Source organism: Camelus bactrianus, chromosome 11, assembly GCF_048773025.1.
Source record: "Camelus bactrianus isolate YW-2024 breed Bactrian camel chromosome 11, ASM4877302v1, whole genome shotgun sequence".
NCBI classification, from domain to species: domain Eukaryota; kingdom Metazoa; phylum Chordata; class Mammalia; order Artiodactyla; family Camelidae; genus Camelus; species Camelus bactrianus.
The window spans coordinates 8,069,777-8,087,951 of NC_133549.1; the positions used below are offsets into that span (position 1 = coordinate 8,069,777).

The following is an 18,175-nucleotide window of genomic DNA, read 5'->3' on the forward strand; positions in this document are numbered from 1 at the left end:
AATTGGTGCAAACACTGTAGAAAATAGTATGGAGTTTCCTCAAAAAGCTAGAAATAGACTTACCCTATGACCCAAATGTGTAGTGTTAAAAGGATCAATTCTCCAAGAAGACGTAACAATCCTTAATGTGTATGCACCTAAAAACAGATTATCAAAATATGCTGAAGGGGAGATTGATGAAACTGCAAGGAGAAACTGATAAATCCACTAATAGTTGGAGACGTCAACACTTCTCGATCGGAAATCGACACCAGTGGGTATGTTGTGCATCCCAAGAATACTGGTTACTTGAAAAGAACTTAAAGCAAAAAGAAGTCATCAACTCTTAGGTGCTGAGTGTCACAGATGAGCTGATGGCCCCAGCTGTCAGGGAAATGCAGCGTTGAGAAGTTCTATGGATTGATTTCCCAAATCATTCTATGAGTGGTCAGACCAAAAACCTCACTCCTGGATTCTCTTTCAGCTGTCTTGCTGTTAAATCAAAACTGCTTACTCTAAATCTTTGGCTTATGACAAGCCTTTGCCTCACGCGTCATGCTTTTCAGCAGGTAAGCCTCATTTGCTAGTGAAAAATCATTCACTGATAATAGAATCAGAGTCAAATCTTGGAAGACAGAATATTCTTCCATCCTCGGGAGGCTCTCCACAAAGGAACATCTCCTGGAATGTCTTAGATTAATTTCTGAAGGAGAAGAGGTATGCTCTGAAAAACCCATTCCATTTAACAAATGTTCAAGGCTCATTATTACCAGTTCAAATATTATCAAAAGTTATGTATGCTGCTGGGATTGCTAAATGACTTTTTCTTGCAAAGTTTTTAGAGGGTTTGGGAAACCATTGAAGGATCTGGTGTTCAAAAAGACAGAAGATTTTCAGGGTTTTGCCCAGTTGTGGGACAGGTGGTACCATTCCCTCACCTCCCCAAGTCTGACCCCCTCCTCGTATCAGACATTACTAATTGATCACAATATTCTTTCTCACTGAGGGCAATAGGGCTCTGAGATGCCCAGGCAGTACTGTAGGCAACTGATCAGAGCTGTCCCAAGAGATACAATCTATATGCTGCCCTGGACTGAGACTTTTATTTGTTTTCCTTTCTGTTTATAACGTGCCACAGGCGTAAGTCACTGTTGGATCAGACTAAATAGATTCCATTTTGAAAGCACACTGCTAACTCTGTGATGGCGATGAACACTTCAGAGGCTCTGGGGTTTACTTACGTGTTGAAACCAGCTTTTTACCAGGTGGAACCAGAGTGCTTTAGAAAGGTTTATTTAATCTCCAAGAGGTATTGACTTCCTTGCTCAGCATAGAACAAGCATCACTTGTGAGAAATAGGATGGTCTGTTGTTAGAGAATCTTAATGTTCTGTCTATATTTTGATGTCACCTCTTGGTTAAACATAGAGTAATTTGCATTTCTCCCTTCTCATGTGTAAGTCCTGAGTTTTCTAATGGTCTTAGATAGACTCTCCACTTTAAAAAGCAGTGCCTATTAAATGCCATGAATTGAATGAATGTGGTTAGCAAATTGGCAAGGGGGTCCTTAGGAAGCAAGAAAAAAACCTCGCCTATCTTCCACCTGACACTTACCCGGAGCTCTGATTCCACTTCGTGTTTAATAATGCTTCTGTTTATGACTTTTATGCTTACACTTTGCATTGCTGGAATCGTTTTTTGTTTTTTAATCTCTGCGGCACCATGATGGATTGATGGACCTTGTGAACCGTTCCAGCCTGTCAGTTGCCTTGCTGGAGATGTGTTTCCATATAGGAGTCTTGATATGTATTTATAGCCTTAGTTTTTATTATTCTCACGTGATAGAAACAGATTGCGGGACTGTGAATTAATTCTGCCCTCTGGGATATTAATTAGGGGAAGACATTTTATTCCTCTTTTAATTTCATATTCTTTTTGGACTCCCCCAAGATGGTAGCAAGTACCATACACATGGACTCCCTCATTGACTTAAATATTTGCCAGTGATATATAGAAACAACCAGAATATTTGCTCCCTGGAGAAATGGCTCAGTGGTTAATTAGCTGGGCTTTCTTTATGTCTGGATAAACCATGATTTCTATTTTTTTTATTATCCCTTACAAAGAGATTCTGCTTTATGGACGGCAAGGGCAACCAGAGGTCGAGGTTCATTACTGTAATTTAGTGTTTCCCAAGCATCGTTAGCAACTGCTTGTGGGAGTTTTCCCCAGACTCTCTAGGTACTGCTGCGTTGCAGCTGAAACAGTGGCATTTCTGCCGCATTTGGGACTTAAAGTTGAATGTAAATATAAAACAAACCCACAGTTCTAGAATAGTTTTAGTTCTGAAATAGACCTTAGGTATCCCCTGATCCAACCCCTTCATTTTATTATTTAAAATGAGGAAATGGAGGTCCAGGGAGCGCTTAAGTGGCTTAACATCCCACGTTGCAGATCGCAGATCTTGCATTTTTTCGCTCTTATTTCTGCGCTGTCCTCCCTTGCGCGTTTGAAGTATAACTGTATTTTTCTAGTCAAAAGAACAATTCGCAGGCATGTAAGATACCTTGCAGATCTATGGGGCTTTAAGTTTTGGAATAATTTCCCACGTGTGTTCTCATTTGCCCTTTACTATAGCTTCATGTAATACATACGGAAGATAATAGCATTTCTATATTCCAGTGGTGAATGTGAGCACAGAGCTGAAGTTATTTGCCTGAGGGCATGTGGCTAATTCACATTGGTTTTTTTTTTTTATTGTAAAATGGATTAGTAATATCTACCTCACATGAATGTTGTCAGAAGTGACTGAAATTAATTGATATACAGAGTATGTAGCTCAAGGGTTTTTGTGAAATGATGTAGTGGGGAGAATTCTGAGATTGCCCCCAAGACCCTTGCCCCCTGGTGTGCCCACCCTGTTCAATTTCTGCCCCCTGAGTGTGGGCAGGACCCGTGACTATAACAGACTGTCACTCTTGTGATTAGTTTCCATTATCTGGCAGAGGTGGAGGGATTTTGAGATGTAATTAAGGTCCCTAATCAGTTAACTTTAAGTAAATCAAAAGAGAGATTAGCTGGATGGGTTTGACCTAATCAGACAAGCCCTTTAAAAGAAGATCTAGAGACAAAAGAAGCAGCAGAGACCCTCCCGTGGCCTTGAAGAAGTAAATAGCTGTGTTGCAAATGGCCTGGGGAGAGGGCCACACATTATGAGGATGGCCTCTCAGATCTGGAGTGGATCGCAGCAAAAGCCAGCAAGAAAATTCAGTCCTCCAGCTGCAAGGAGCTGAATTCTGCCAACCAGGAGTGAGCTTGGAAGAGGACTCAAGTCTCAGGTGAGATTGTAGCCCTGGGCAACACTGTGATGTCAGCCTGGTGAGACCCTAGGGGAGGAGCCAGTCACGCCAAGCCCAGATGCCTGACCCAGGACCCCATGAGATCATATGGTGTCTTGTTTAGGCCACTGTTTTGGTCATGTGTTACACTGCAACAGAAGACTAAAACACATGGAAACATTATCAGCATAATTAGGCAATGGTGATGATGTTGGTGAACATAATGGTGATGATATTAATAGTAGTAAGTTTGACAATGATATCCAAGTTTTAATTTACTTTTATCATACTAGACTTCAGATTGTATTTTTTGGCTGGAATCGTGGCACCTCTAGCTGCAAGGAAGTAGGATTTACAAGTCTTTTAGCTATCTGAACAACTGCTAAGCAGGTGCTTGTTAGTAGGGAGGAAGAGGCAAGTGGATGTTTGATGGACAGTGAGTACTCACAGAAAGTACTTCCTGGAAATTTCACGTGTAGTTAATCTCCAAGCCCAGTTAACACTGGGCTGTCAGGATCCTCAGGCTCGGGTTGGATGCCTTGGACAGTGGCAGCTGACACTGATTTGGGAGAAAAACAGAAAGAATGATGGTAGCTCGGTTTGGAATGGAAGTACAATTGCTGAGTAAGGTAAGATCTAGACTCAGGTCTTGGTAGGAAGCTCAGGACTGGAAAGGGTCAAGTCCAGGAAATGTGAAATCAACATTGGCAGGATTCAATGGCGGTCCGGATGGAGTGATAGTCAGGGAGAGAGGAATGTGGGTGGAAAAGAGAATTCCAGGCCTGCAGTATGAGCAGTGGTGGTCCCAGCAGAGATGGAAGAGGATGCCGGTCCTGGCCATGCCAGCATGAGTTCCTCTTTCTCTCTTCCAAAATCCTGTGGGCAGTGTTGTCCTTTTGGTGTTCACTCAATGCTTATTTATTCTGAATAGGATCATTTCTGTGGGGAACACAGATACCACGATAACTAGCAACGTAGAAGCCTCGGTTTCCCCGTGTTCAGAAGGAGCGACCCTTGCCTTTCAGGTGTGCGACAATCTAAATGTGACAATGTAGGTAAAGTGACAGTCACATCATTGCTCAGTATGTAGGTGATATTATTGTTGTTCTTTGTGCGTATGTTTCTTCACTCCCTGTTTGGCCCTGAGCAACTCGAAGTCCTAGGCTATGGTTTTTATATATGCTTCTCCTTACAGTCTGTCAAAAGTCCAGTGTATTATATAAGAGGTGCTCTATAATTCTGGATTGAATGAATGCAGGTAACTGAGAAGAAGGCTATGGGAAAGAAAGTAAATTTTTTTCTAAAAAGTTCATGTGTGTGTGTATCAATATTTTTCTATGTTGATATAGATAAGTTTGGATGCTACCTGTCAATCATTCTTGCTAGCTAATGAGCTCATTTCCCCCCATTTCCTAAAAGAAAAATCGCCTTGAATCATCAACGTAGGCTGTTTTTCCACCAAAATGAAAAAGAATGTGAATTAAGAAAAACTTATTTTGAGTAGACTGTGAAGTTTGATGCACCATATTTGGGATTACGATCATTTGTTTATCTACTGAACACATATTGACTGGCTGCTCTGAATTAGGCTCAGTGATAGGCACTGGGGGTCCCTTCAGGGTGTTCAGGGTCCCCGGGGGATATCAGCAGGGGCTGCTATGGGGTGAGCACTGGGTGCTGGGGGAGCCCCGAGGGTGCCCAGTGCATGCTCGCAAGTGCCCGCCGGCCACATGGTGACCCATTGCAGTGACATCTGAACAGAACACACAGTATGAGGACTGGGAGACATATCCGATCTTACTGAGTTTCTGGAATTTCGGGGGCACAGAGTTCCTTTTACATAAAGATGAGATTCATGTCTAAAGAGACCTAGAAATAGAATTGATATGATCTAGATCTTATTTTAAGATGTAGGAAAACTTGGATCTCAGAAATGCCCTGATGTTTAATGGGCTTAAAAAAAATCCATTGCTTTTCCTTTGTGTGAAACTGATAGGAAGGAAATAGCAACGTAAGAATTTGGTCTGTTTGCATTCACTTTATCACCAAACCCTCAGTTAGTCTGCGCTATAAATTCCATTGCAGAGATGTCTAAAATTTCGAAGAAAAATATTACCAAGATGAAAACTGTCTTCAGAGAGTACTTTTTCACAAAGCTGAAGTTCCCAATGCATTTTCATCAAAAGAATTCCCAAATGCACGTGAAATCTACCAGAGAATTGTAGGACTATTAGACACTTTTATTTCTACCTCATAAAAATATTTCAAAACCTGTGGGAGTTTTATGAAGCCAGCATTCATCAATCCGTATCAGTCCTCAGTTCAGGGGCCCATGAGACACCTCTCAATGCAATTAGGGGTGTTAATTTCAAGGCAAACTGTCACAGAGAATACACTTCATTATCAGTGGGTGATAGTTTCAAACCTTATCTCCCTCTAAAAAATGTACATATTTGTGTGTATATGTATACATGCATATTTATTTGTATAAATATACATGTATGCATTTGTGTGTCTGTGTGTAAGTAAAATAAATTATATATAATTTGTATATATAATGAAATTCAAGACTAATACATGTATGTTTAAAATATGAACGTTTATTTTTTAAAAAGCCACGAGAAGTACAAGTCAGTGCTGTGCTTCCTCTCTTCCTTTCTGCTCCTTTTTGCAGAAACGAGACTGTTTGACCACTGAACTTAATCTTTCAAAGTACCCAGTACATTTGCTCGTTTTCTTTCAAAATCTCACTTTAGGTCAGTGGTTCTCTTCTTCCTCAAGTGTCAATATTTTCTTCTTTATCCCCAAATACAAAATTAAAATAAAAACATCCTCAAATGCATTTTTTTTTTTTACTCTATTTCTGACTTGACAAGTTCAAGTCCCACTGGAAGTTTGGCTCCTAGGTGCTCCTGAGGCTGGGGAGATCTCCACCAGGCTCACTGTTGTTCATTCATCAGATTCCCACCGGTGCAGGGCAGACCTGCTGGGGAGGGCGGGGCAGGGGAGACAGCCTTACACCCTGGAGATGAGAAGCAGGTGGGGTGACTAGGGACTGAACAGCTTGGAGAGTGATTGTGAGACTAAGGAGAAAGAAATGAAAAAAAGAGACAAAGAGACAGTTTCTCTTGTAGTTTCCCCCTCCCCCGCCCCCCACCAAATCTTAATTCCATAAAAGGATTCTGAATATTTCCATCTCATAGTCAGTTTATTTAGTCGTGTGTATGTGTTCAATTGCAGAGCTGGTAAAACAGTTCCTATGCAAGGAAAGCATGAGGAAGAAAAGCTTTCAGCAAGTTTCTCCTCCTTCCTTCTCTTTCAGACAGCTTGTCTCTTAACTCTCCATGGAAAATATCTGTGCCTTAAAGTAATTTGGGTAAAGGAAATGCTAATGTTTCCCTAAGCGTCCTTTATTGAATCAACGATGTTGGGAAGTTCTTCCATAAATTACACCCAGATTCCCTCGCTGGTGTTGAAGCTTATTTCCTTTAGGTTTTTGTTCGTATGCTTGTTTGTTTGTTTTTTAAATTGAAGTATAGTCAGTTTACAATGTTGTGTCAATTTCTGGTGTCCAGCATATTTCAGTCATACATGTACATACATAGATTCCTCTTCATATTCTTTTTCATTGTAGGTCACTTCAAGATATTGAATATAGTTCCCTGTGCTCTACAGTAGGACCTTGTTGTTTATTTATTTTATATATTTGTTTCTTTTAGTTTTATTTTCAGAGTCAATGGCACCCAGTTGCCTCTCTTCCAAGTGCAGAAAATTATGGGTTGATAAACCATGAAGGTCATTTCCCTTCAATGTATTTTCTCCCGTACTTTCGTCGGTTCCTCTGAACTTCATATATATATTTGGGTGGTACCTTTAGAATTAGTACCCGTCCTGCAGCACATCCAGGCCACACTCGGATGCAGGTTCCTACAGGGCACTGAACTAGGGGCCTGGTCCTACACCTTGGGTAAGTCTCTTCCATTTGCCCTATCTTCTTACTTGATCAATAATTTGAAGGGGTGAGGTTATCTCAGTTATGAGATCTTTTTCCAAGTCCAAAATAATCGTCCCTGAAGATGGCATTGTTTTGCAAATGTTGGCATTCTAAACATGAAAGAATGACTTGTATGTATATCCACGTAGTCTTTCATATCCTTGCTTCCCTGAGAAATTTGCATCCTAATTGGATATAAATAATTGTTATTTGTTGGAAAAAGGAACAAGGTTAAGAACTTGGAGCTTGAGGCTTGTTTCCAGTAGACAGCCTAGGAAGCCCGGGGGGGAGGGGCTGTCTGTTTACACTCTGCCCAAGCTCAGGCGAACCTGGGTTTCTTGTAAGAAAGAGTGGTGTGGAGATCTGAGATTGCGCCAGGAAACACACAAAGCTGCACCTGGAATATAGACTCCTTGCCACCCTTCATCTTGGAAGAATTTTCTACCAACTGCTCTTTTAGTAGGTAAAGAGGGAGGGTCTCTCAGGACTGGGAGGGGTGTCTGACCTTTTGAATTTGCACTGCAGAGATTTAATTAAGTAGAGAGTAAATGAGTGGAGAATTAGGTGAGGGATATTGGGTGAATAAAAGTACGCAAACTTAATTATTTAAGTATATTTAGTTTGGCTTTGTTTATTGTCTGCAAAGACCATCCATCACAGATGCCCTTTCTTTTCCAATTAATAAAAAATTGACATTGACACACAACTTTGCAGTGTGCAAGGCCATTTCAAATCTCATTGAGTCATTGCAACAATAGTTCAAGAAAGTTCTTTGTCACCTTTCTACAGAAGTGAATGCTGAGCAGCGGAGAAGTTAAGTACCTTCTACAGAATCATTCATTCCAGGAAGTGATGAGCCTGGAACCCACTTCTGCCAAAGCTTATTCCTCTAATTTTTCCTTTGTTCCATGCAGGGTCTGTTATTTCCACGGTCATGGTTACTAAATCCTTCTCAGAGTGATTTTTTTTCTAGTGTTGGCAGGGGAATCGGTGGGAGGAAAGAGAATGTAGTGGGTTTTTCACTTTTGGAAAACTTTTTGTGTGTTTTTGTAACAGCCAAGTGTGGAATGAAACAAGAGAAGCTGCAGGTGGGTGTCCTGAGCGGGGTGGGGGGATGTATCCATGAGGTTAGTGGGGTCAGCTCCATCCACCCACGGCACCCCCAAAGCCCAGCTTGGACCTCCCAGAAGCCCCTGTGGGGGAAGGACTGTGTTCTCCGCATCTCTTCTATGCCGGGCTTCACTTAAATGCCCCTCCCTGGACTCACTTCCAGCCTCTGCTCCCTGGTCAGTGATCACCCAGCACCAGGCACCTCGCTGTCCACCCCCTGCCCTACCTCATTGCAGTGACTGGTATGTCCCTCCCTCCCCGGACACCTGTATCTGTCCTCCTCGTCACTTACAGATATTTTCTCCCATCCTGTAGGCTGTCTTTTCATTCTGTTGTTGGTTTCCTTTGCTATGAAAAAGCTTATCAGTTTGATTAGGTCCTGTTTGTTGATTTTCGCTTTTATTTCTGTTGCCTTGGGAGACTGCTCTAGGAGAACATTGCTACAATTTGTGTCAGAGAATGTTTTGCCTGTGTTTTCTTCTAGGGCATTTATGGTGTCCTGTCCTGTGTTTAAGTCTTTAAGCCATTGTGAGTTTATTTATGTCTGTGGTGAGAGGGAGTGTTCTAACTTCATTGGTTTACCCGCTGCTATCCAGCTTTCCCAACACTTGCCAAAGAGACTGTCTTTTCTCCATTGTATATTCTTGCCTCCTTTGTCGAAGATTACCAGCCATAGGTATGTGGGTTCATTTCTGGGCTCTCTGTTCTGTTCCATTGGTCCATATGCCTGTTTTTGTGCAATACCATGCTGTTTTGATGACTGTAGCTCTGTAGCATTGTCTGAAGTCTGGGAGGGTTATTCCTCAAGCTTTATTCTTTTTCTTCAGGACTGTTTTGGCAATTCTGGGTCTTTTGTGATTCCATATTAATTTTAGGATGATTTATTCTAGTTTGTTCTCCTCAGAGGTCTGCTCCTTGATGCCTGACCCAGGGTAGGGGGCCAATAAATGTTTGATGAATGGGCTTTTAGGGAAGAATAAAAATCCTAAGTTCCAGAATAAATGTTCTGTTATTTGGGGTGCTGTTTGAGTGAAAAAAAAAATAGTTTTAAGGTCAAGGGATACCTTTCGTCTGATAGGCTGATAATTTCCTTGACATTGCACTTCCTGGTTCACATTTTGAGCTTTTAATGTCTTCATCCTTTTTTCTTGCTGAAACTTTTTTTTCCACGTGGGTCATAGAAGAGGGACTGATATAATTACAATAACAGAAACATAGTCATCCACTCAAGGATATGGTGATGTGCTGACATTTGTGCCAAGTCTAGAGAAAAGAGAGATGCAAACGGCCCCTCCCCCAGGAGTCCAGAGGGCCAAGTCCTACCCATGCCCACGAGTAACAGGGGTGAGATGTCTTAAATGCAGAAGCAGACATGTTTAAAGTTGGTTCTGATGCAAGGGGGAGAGCTTCTATCTGCCTGGGAAGTCAGGGAAATAGCACCAAGCAGGTGGGACTTCTAATTATGGGCACTGAAGTATGAGTAGGAGTTCACCAGGTAGCAAGGAGTGGAGTGGGGCCAGAATGGAAGAGCCCTCTGGGCAGAAGGAACTTTGTGTGTGAAGGCAGGGCGCCAGGAAGCAACGCATTTATGGTTTTGCTGCTGTGCATACCCTAAATGCGAGGAGGGAGGCTGAAAAATTGAGCCAGGGCCTGATGATAACTGGCTTATGTAGCTTCCCTTGGAGTAGATTTCTTTTTCTGTAGGTGATGAGTAATCACTGAGAAATACTGAGTGAGGGCAATAATGTGATTGATTTGCCTCTTATGGGAGGAGGACCACTCTTTTGTTCCATGGAGGATGAATCGTGGGGTCTGTGGAGTTGGGTAGGGATGTGGATGGAGGCTGCTATGAAGCTGTTAACAATAGTCCCAGAGGAAAACACTGGAAGCCTTGCCCAGTAGGCTGCAGTGAAAGGGAGGGACAGATTGGAGATGTATTGAAAGTTGTATCAATTACACATGAACATCAGCTGACTGTGCGGATGGTGGAGTGGAGATGGCTCAGGACTGTCTGGCTCTGAGCACTGGATACAAGTCACCCAGTGGGGGCCACCTTGAACCCTCCCATGCCAAAGACTTTAAAAAAAGGGCCCAGGGTACAGAAAAGTACCCTCACAGCAACCCTTGAGTATGCATTATTTTCCCTTTCTAAACAAAAGGAAACTTACCTAGCACTCAGAGATGTTAAGTCACTTAGCCAAGGCCACACAGCTCATCCCTGGCAAGATCAGGATTTGAATCCAGGTCTGCCCAGCTCGAGGCTCATGCTGTGAGGAGGTGCTGCACCTGTGGGAGGTGCCCTGAGTGGCAGAGCGCTGGCTGGGGAGGAGCCTCTGGCCAGGCTGGGCCGGCACTGAAGGAGAGGGGAGGGAGCCCGTGGCTTTGCAGGGTAACTGCGGGAAGCGGGCCTTTGTATTTCTAAAAGATGTCAGCAACTTCAGCGTTATTATAGGCAGGGCAGAGGGAACCAGTGAAAAGAGAGGGTGTCTGTCCTCCATCTAGGGGATGTCTGTGGACTAAGAGGAGGGCTTTGGGGGTTACAGGAGAGGGTTGGCCTGAGGAAAGAGGAAGCACCCCTCAACTTGGCCTTTGCTGAAGGAAACTCCAGAGGGAAGAGAAGAGGGAGGAGGAGAATGCTTTTATCGTCACCGCGCTGAACCTTGTCGGCAAAGCTGATGGGGAGGACATCAGCACAGAGTCAGGAAAATAACGGTGCAGCCACCGTGCCTTAAGGACCCGGAAGAGTCCCTGCGCAGCGCTCACTCCGGGATGCTGACCTGAGAGGCTCGGAGGGCGGCCCTCCCAGGGGCTCACCTCCTGACTGTCTAGCTGCAGATGCCTCATGAGGCTGACTCCCTTCAGTTCCCCTCCAGGTGCTGCTCTCCGGGGTCCTGGACCTTCACTGGGGCAGAGAGAAAAGACATGTACTTTATGGACTCGTGGACACAGGAAAAAATAAACTGTGCTTACCAGAGGGGGGAAAGGGTTGGCGGTGGATAGATTAGGAGTTGAGGATTAATAGATACACACTGCCATATATAAAGAAGATGAACAACAAGGTCCTACTATATAGCACAGGGATCTATATTCAATCCCCTGTAATGAACTGTAATGGAAAAGAATGTGAAAAAAAATGTATGTATAACTGAATCTCTTTGCTATATATCTGAAACTAACATTGTCAATAGACTACACTTCAATAACAAATAAGAATTTTTTAAAAAAGTAATGCATTTTAATTGCTAGAAAGCGGAGGTGTGAGAAAATAAAATCCCTCGTTCCACTGAGTGTAACATTTGTTTCTCCAGCATATCTTAGCAGTTACAAATATAACATGGGCACACTTAATCATTCACTTGTAGTTTTTTTAAATTAATTAATTAATTAATATTTTTAAATTGAAGTACAGTTGATTTACAATGTTGTGTTAGTTTCTAACGTACAGCCAGGTGATTCAGTTTTACCTACATACAGATATATTCTTTTTCATATTCTTTTCCATTTTGGTTTATTATAGGATATTGAATATAGTTCCCTGTGCTGAACAGTAGGACCTTCTTGTGTATCTATTTTATATATAGTAGTTTGTATCTGCTCATCCCAAACTCCTAATTTATCCCTTCCCCACCCCATTTCCCCTTTGGTAACCGTAAGTTAGTTTTCCGTGTCTGCATTCACTTGAATTTTTAATTTTAAGCGTAATGAACAACTTGTTCATTTCAAATAAAACACTTGGTGAGTTAGGGCATCACAATCTTAAGAGAGAAGTCTTGGAGTCCTTTCCTAGATGCAGCCTCTGGAAGACATGGGCGGATTCTGTTGATGGAGGTTGGAAAGGCTAAATGTAGAGAAGTTTTCTTTGTGCACGAAGACGTGCTTGTGTCTGGAAGGAAGGCTGGGCCCCCGGTCACCACGCTGCCCACAGTGGGACCACGTATTCCCTGCCTCTGTTCCTCACTCTGTGTACAGGGAATTAGTTACGGGCATCTGTGCACCTATGTGATTAATTGTGAAGTATCTTGTTGTTTTCATTTCAAATTATTTTTTCTCTTTTTTCAAGGGACTGTCTTTAATTTTTACCGAATTTTCATTTCCGCCCACTGGTCAGTTTGGTCTCTTATACCATGTTTACATGCCTTATATCTTTTAAGCTGTTGATTAAATAAACTTAAGAAATACGATTCTGACAGTCATTGTGAAGTATTGTATTGAATTCAAAAGAGGCAATACTATTTAATGTTACATCTCATAAAAATGCTAAACTTAGTTTCAGGAAAGATGAAATTAATGTAATCTCAGAAATACACGTAATTCATTTGCAATGCCTCCCCCTCCCCCTGCCCCATCCCGTGTCAAAAGCAACGTCTGGACACGAACGGGCAAGGTTTCTGGGTGGTCATCAGGTGCTTTTAGTCCCCTGGCGGGAGTGATCAGAGGATGCCACATCTATCCAGCTGGACCTTGGGGATGCCCTGTAAGCATTTCCTGGAGCACAGTGCTGCTGTTCCGCTCCCAGCCATGGAGTGACCTGGCTCTCTGATCTTTTGCTTAGGAACCCTGGAGCACACAGCACATCCCAGCGCTCTTCTCAGCCTTCTGTGGCCTCTTGGTTGCACTCTCCTATCATCTGAGCAGACAGAGCAGCGACCCCTCTGTTCTCCTGTGAGTAGCACACACACAGACACACAGATACACACACATTCAGCTGTTCGTGGGTCCTGCAGCCTCGCTCTCTCACCAAGTACTCATGGTGGTTGGACTGTTTCTCTGTTTAACTTGTCACTGGGCAGTGGGGGAGAAATGCAGGACTGACCAGAATCTAATGAAAACCAGGGGTCAGTGTCTAGGGAACATTTAACCTTTGCTCTGATGCTTTCAGATTAAAACTCACAATGCCAGCAACAGATGGCCGCAGCACCAAAGCACTGCTTTTGACTTCCCCTTGGTGAGCTCTGTGAGAAACACCAACCACAGCAAGTGCTGTCTCCTGGTCCACCAAGCTGCATCGCTGCCTTTATGCCAGGCAGCTCCCCTGGGGGGGACCAAGACTTTCTTCTGCTCTGTTCTTTTTTGTTCTCAGTATGGCCAGTGCCTTCTGGGTTTAAAGTGAAGTCTGTGCCAGAATCCTAAAATGTATTTGATAATCACCCTTAGTCACTTGAAAATACACTTTCCAATTTTCTATATATTTGTATCTTTTAAGTCTTTGATAAAATACCCACTTCGGAACGGAAAACCCTTTGTGTGATGCCAAAGTTGCAGATATCAGTCGATCAATCCAGTCGAGTATGAATCGGCTCATGTAATTTGTCCAACCTTAGGGAAGATACTGAATTCAGAGAACTGTAACTGTTTGGGGCCCAGAAAAAAACATGATTTTAGGCTGCCAAGTGAAGCAAGATGAAAGGCATGGAAAAATGGGGAAAAGTTAAATATGATTTGTACAGATTTTCTCGTTAAACGTTTTACTCTATGAGGATGAAGGCAAATGGGCTGGCTGAAGCAGAGAATCTTCATGATACAGCGAATCATCACGTGCATGATGTAGCAAGTTTCTCCGTGAGCCAGCTGTTGACAGTGAGGGGTACCGATACCTCCTGTGGTCCTTGATAGCTTTAATCAGGATGGAACTTGCAAATCCAAACATGGTCCTTGCGATCATTTGAACATGCACCTCTTTTTCTGTATTATGAATTATTTAAAGGAGACAGTACTAGCTTTTGGCATTTGTGAGTGTGGGGTCTCAGGTGAAGTTGTTTCCCTCAAACCTTGGAAGAGGCACATGTTTTAAAAAGTAAAACCTGTGTGTTCTTCCATTTTCAGGTCCTTTATTCAATGCAGATTGTTTCATAAATTTTTACATCAAAATCTGGAAGAGTCGGCTGAAGACCCTCTCCCCAAGAAGATGAAGGATTCTGTGGTGAGACATTTGTGTTGTGTACTGTGTGCAAGGGCATCCCTTGACTCGGCGTGGACCAGGCCATTGAGCTGCCTGTGTGGACCCTTTGAGCCTCTCGCAGGAGGATGCTGTGTCCACCTGCCACAGGTGCTCACTGGGTCCTCGGTTGATGCAGTTTGTCTGGATGTTCAGATGAACCACGTTCAGACAGTTCCACCTACTGCTGGCCCCAATCAGCAGGCAGGATGTGCACGAATAAACGCTAGTCAGTTAAACATTCAGCCAAACTGCATCCCTGATGTGCCCCCCACAGGGTCCTCTCCACCTCTTCTGCCTCAGCCTCATGCTGAGCTCAGGCACTCTTTCTGGGGTCTTTTGGTTCAAGGTTGACATCAACACAGCCCTTGTGAGGGGCCCTGGGGCTTTGGACTGGGATGTTGAAGAAGGTGCCACCATATTGGTTGGAGCACATGAGAGGGAGTGGAGGGAGGAAAAGAAAGAAGGAAGAAGAGAATGAAAGAGTGTGAAAGAATGATGCTGTTTCTCTGTTCACCAGGAAATGGCTTGGGGCAGTTTCAAACATCCTTTGAGCAGATGAACCTCTTTGGTTTCAACTTCCAAGCGTTAATACTTTGAGAAGCAATGCTCGTGGATTACGTCATCTCCCACTCATTTTGAGTATTGAGTGTGGAGCAGTCCGATGTCTCTCAATCATGCTTTTCCTGTGCTTTTTAGGATGACAAATCAAAGGAAAAGCAGTCCGTGGTTATTAACTGCAAACTCCTTGAGCCAGGAGCCATGTCTCACTGGGCTTGTTCTCCAGGGCAGCCAGTGCCTCACGCATAGTAGGTGGTCAGTACATTCCGTTGGATTTAGATGAGTTAAATTGCAATCCACTGTCTCAGAACAATGTGTGGGACTCATAGCCAACATGATAACGTTTTTAAAAGTTCATACTCAGCCGTCTGTGCCTGTGGGCGTGGTTACAATCCAAGCTAAACCCAAGCATTAAGGCCTGTCACCAGAAGGAGTCAAAACACAAATCACTTAATAAGAATAAGGGTATGGGTCATTAATTTAATTTAATTTAATTTAATTTAGTTTATTTTAATTTTTGTATTACAGTTTTATTGAGATATAATTGACATTCAGCACTGTATAATTGCATCATTAATTTAAAAAGCTGAGATACACTGAAAAGCCAGGTGTGAGGGGAAGCTTCCAGGGCTGATGAGATGGCAGCTAATAAAGAAAGAAGACATTTGACATTCAAACGTGGCATCAACAGCCTGCTCTCTAATGTTTACACCAGGGGACTTACAGGGACAAGATCAAACTCACATTCCCAGATCAATTTCTGTAAAGCCATAGGGTGGCTGGAAATCCACCCAAGAGTTTCCCATGGGTATCTGTGGAAAAAACTGTATCCCCCTGAAATGACCCTTGATGAGGATGCCTTCTGATTTATTGCGGTAAAATAATGTATGACTGACAATGAAGTCTGACAAGAAACCTCCCTAGCAAACCCTGATAGCATCACATTGGTGTGATTAACCTCGTTGGGTTAGGTGTTGCCTTACTTGGTTTTAATATACTTTGAAATGCTTCGTACAGTGGAGAGCACATCACTTGTAGGTGATTTAATATGACGTGTGTGTTCATTTCTCTGAAACGTCTTCTCATCTAATTACAATATTTCAGTGGTGCACTCAGGTTCAGCTGTCACAGTTTGACATATAAAACCTTTTGTGTCATGGTGCAAGTGTAAATTTTCCCTCCTTGCCTCTGATTTTATCTACGTCTCTCTCTGACCCTCTTATCCTCTTTCTCTCTCTCTCTTCTTTCATTTTAGTCTGCATAAGAAGCCCCTAGGGACCCTCATTTGATCAGTTTTCCATCCCTTCCTCCTGTTCTGATTTACTGGATCTGGGGCAGGGTCTGGGGGTCTACATATATATGAGACTGTCCACCCAGGCGGATTCTGTTCAGGTGACCCACAGACCCACCATTCAGGTGCTTTAAAGGACATTGATTTAGAAACAGAGGTACCTAGAGCTCCATCAGTGGGCTTGTCTCATATGAGTAACACAAGTTACACACACAACATTTATTACCACAATTCAAGAGTTAATAAAAATATAAACTTTCCACTAGGGCTTTGCCAGGTAAGTCTTTCTCTATATGTCTTATCGGCATGGTCTTTCCATTTTTACCTTCAATCATTTTCACCATTTTCCACACGCTTTTCATCACATTCAGATTTGTTACTTTCATTGTATGTAGAAACAAGAAACAAAGCTATCTAATTTTTATCTATATGATTTAAACAGCTTCTTTGCAACAATTGGTTGGGTCATCTAGATTTTTCGAGCCCTGCGCTTCCTAAATCTGCTGGGTGTGTGGTACTGGACCAGGACGTCTTAAGCTTCTTTTTAAGATTGGAGCATGAAGTGTTAATAAAATGCCACAGTTAATAAAGCTTTCAATGTACTAAGAACTAATATAGTTATTAGCTAAACATGCATGGATTCATCATTGAAATGGGCACCGAAGCATTAATCTTACTGAGTATTGTTTTAGAAGTTCTGGCTAGTGTTAAGCCCTGAAAGAGAAAAAAACATATGGATTACATTATTCTATCATATAGAATGCATAGAAAAGTTTATTAAAGTCGACTGTAATTAAGAAGAGAATTCATAAATACCACTGGAGACAAAAAAAAAAATTTAGAAAATCAAGGGCACGCTAACACATCAGAAACAGCCATAGAAGATGTAGTGGAAGCATGCTTGAACTCACAATAGTAACAAGATGTCTGAATTGATAATGGGAATGATTTTAACAAGTAGTGTCAGAAATAAAGAAAACTAGCAGTCTATTAGAATGCAAACAAAGTTTTGAATAAGCAGTGATAAACAGACACAACCTGATTTTGGATGGAAAGACTGAGATTTATTAAATGTCAATTCTTTCTAATAAATTTATAGGTTTAATATAGTTCAAAGCAGTTCCAAAGGAATTATATTCACAACTTGAGGAAATAATTCTAACGTTCATTTAGAAGAACAGCAGTTAATAATAGCTTTTAAAAGTCTGAAAAAAGAAGAGTAAGAAAAGGAGCTTAGCACTTTGAGGTTTAAGAGTACATTATAGAGATTGAGTAATCAGGAAAAAATAGGAGTCTCATCCAAGATTAGAGAATGAGATTGGTAAAACACAGAAAGGAGGCAGATTACTTATATGGGTGTACTATGTGAAAATTAAATGTCACAATCAAGAATTGATTATTCAGTGTATGGTGCTGAGGTAATTGTTTAGCAGTGGGAAAGAGAAAAACATTTTGTGTACTAGTCCCTCACAAGACACCAGTGTAAGTCACAGAGAGAAAGACAGAGCAAATGAAACTTTTCAATCTCTGAAATTATGGCAGACTAAATTACTATAACCAAACTCTGCTGATTAAAACTGAAAATTCTGAATAAAAAGAAACCTTCTTAAATGTGACAGAAAACTGACAAAGTAATAAGGAATTATCAAGTCAAAATTTAAATGAACAAGGGATCCTGGACATCTGCCTAACCAGGGGACCTGGAGCCTCATTTTCAACCCTCAAATGGTGGGGAAGAGAAATGAACACCCAAGCCCTCCAGAGTGGGTGTCCAAGGGGACCATCTGTTCACCAAGCCAGGGCACTAGGGGACCCACTCTCAGCAGAAGGATGAACTGGAGGGAATCCATTCCATTCTCCTCAGTGCCAAGGGAATGCATGCAAACCCACTCCAGGGGTGAACTTAACAACAAAAGAATCATTAAAATGTTGTACCTTTCCATGGATTTGCAGTAGCAGTCCTGACAT

The 18,175-nt window shown here is 42.3% G+C and overlaps 1 protein-coding gene across 6 annotated transcripts in view; it reads left to right on the forward strand.

Annotated features, from left to right (window-relative positions):
* Positions 1-18,175, forward strand: part of LOC105066695 (pecanex 2) — a 271,254-nt gene that overhangs the window by 103,143 nt on the left and 149,936 nt on the right. For all 6 annotated transcript variants that reach the window (XR_012509907.1, XM_074373145.1, XM_045514586.2 and 3 more), the window contains 2 exons: positions 12,973-13,082; positions 14,244-14,340. Coding sequence is in view for 5 of the 6 variants with exons in the window: in XM_074373145.1 (XP_074229246.1) it covers positions 12,973-13,082; positions 14,244-14,340 (207 nt within the window). In the remaining variant the exon portion in view is untranslated. The remainder of the gene's footprint in view (positions 1-12,972; positions 13,083-14,243; positions 14,341-18,175) is intronic.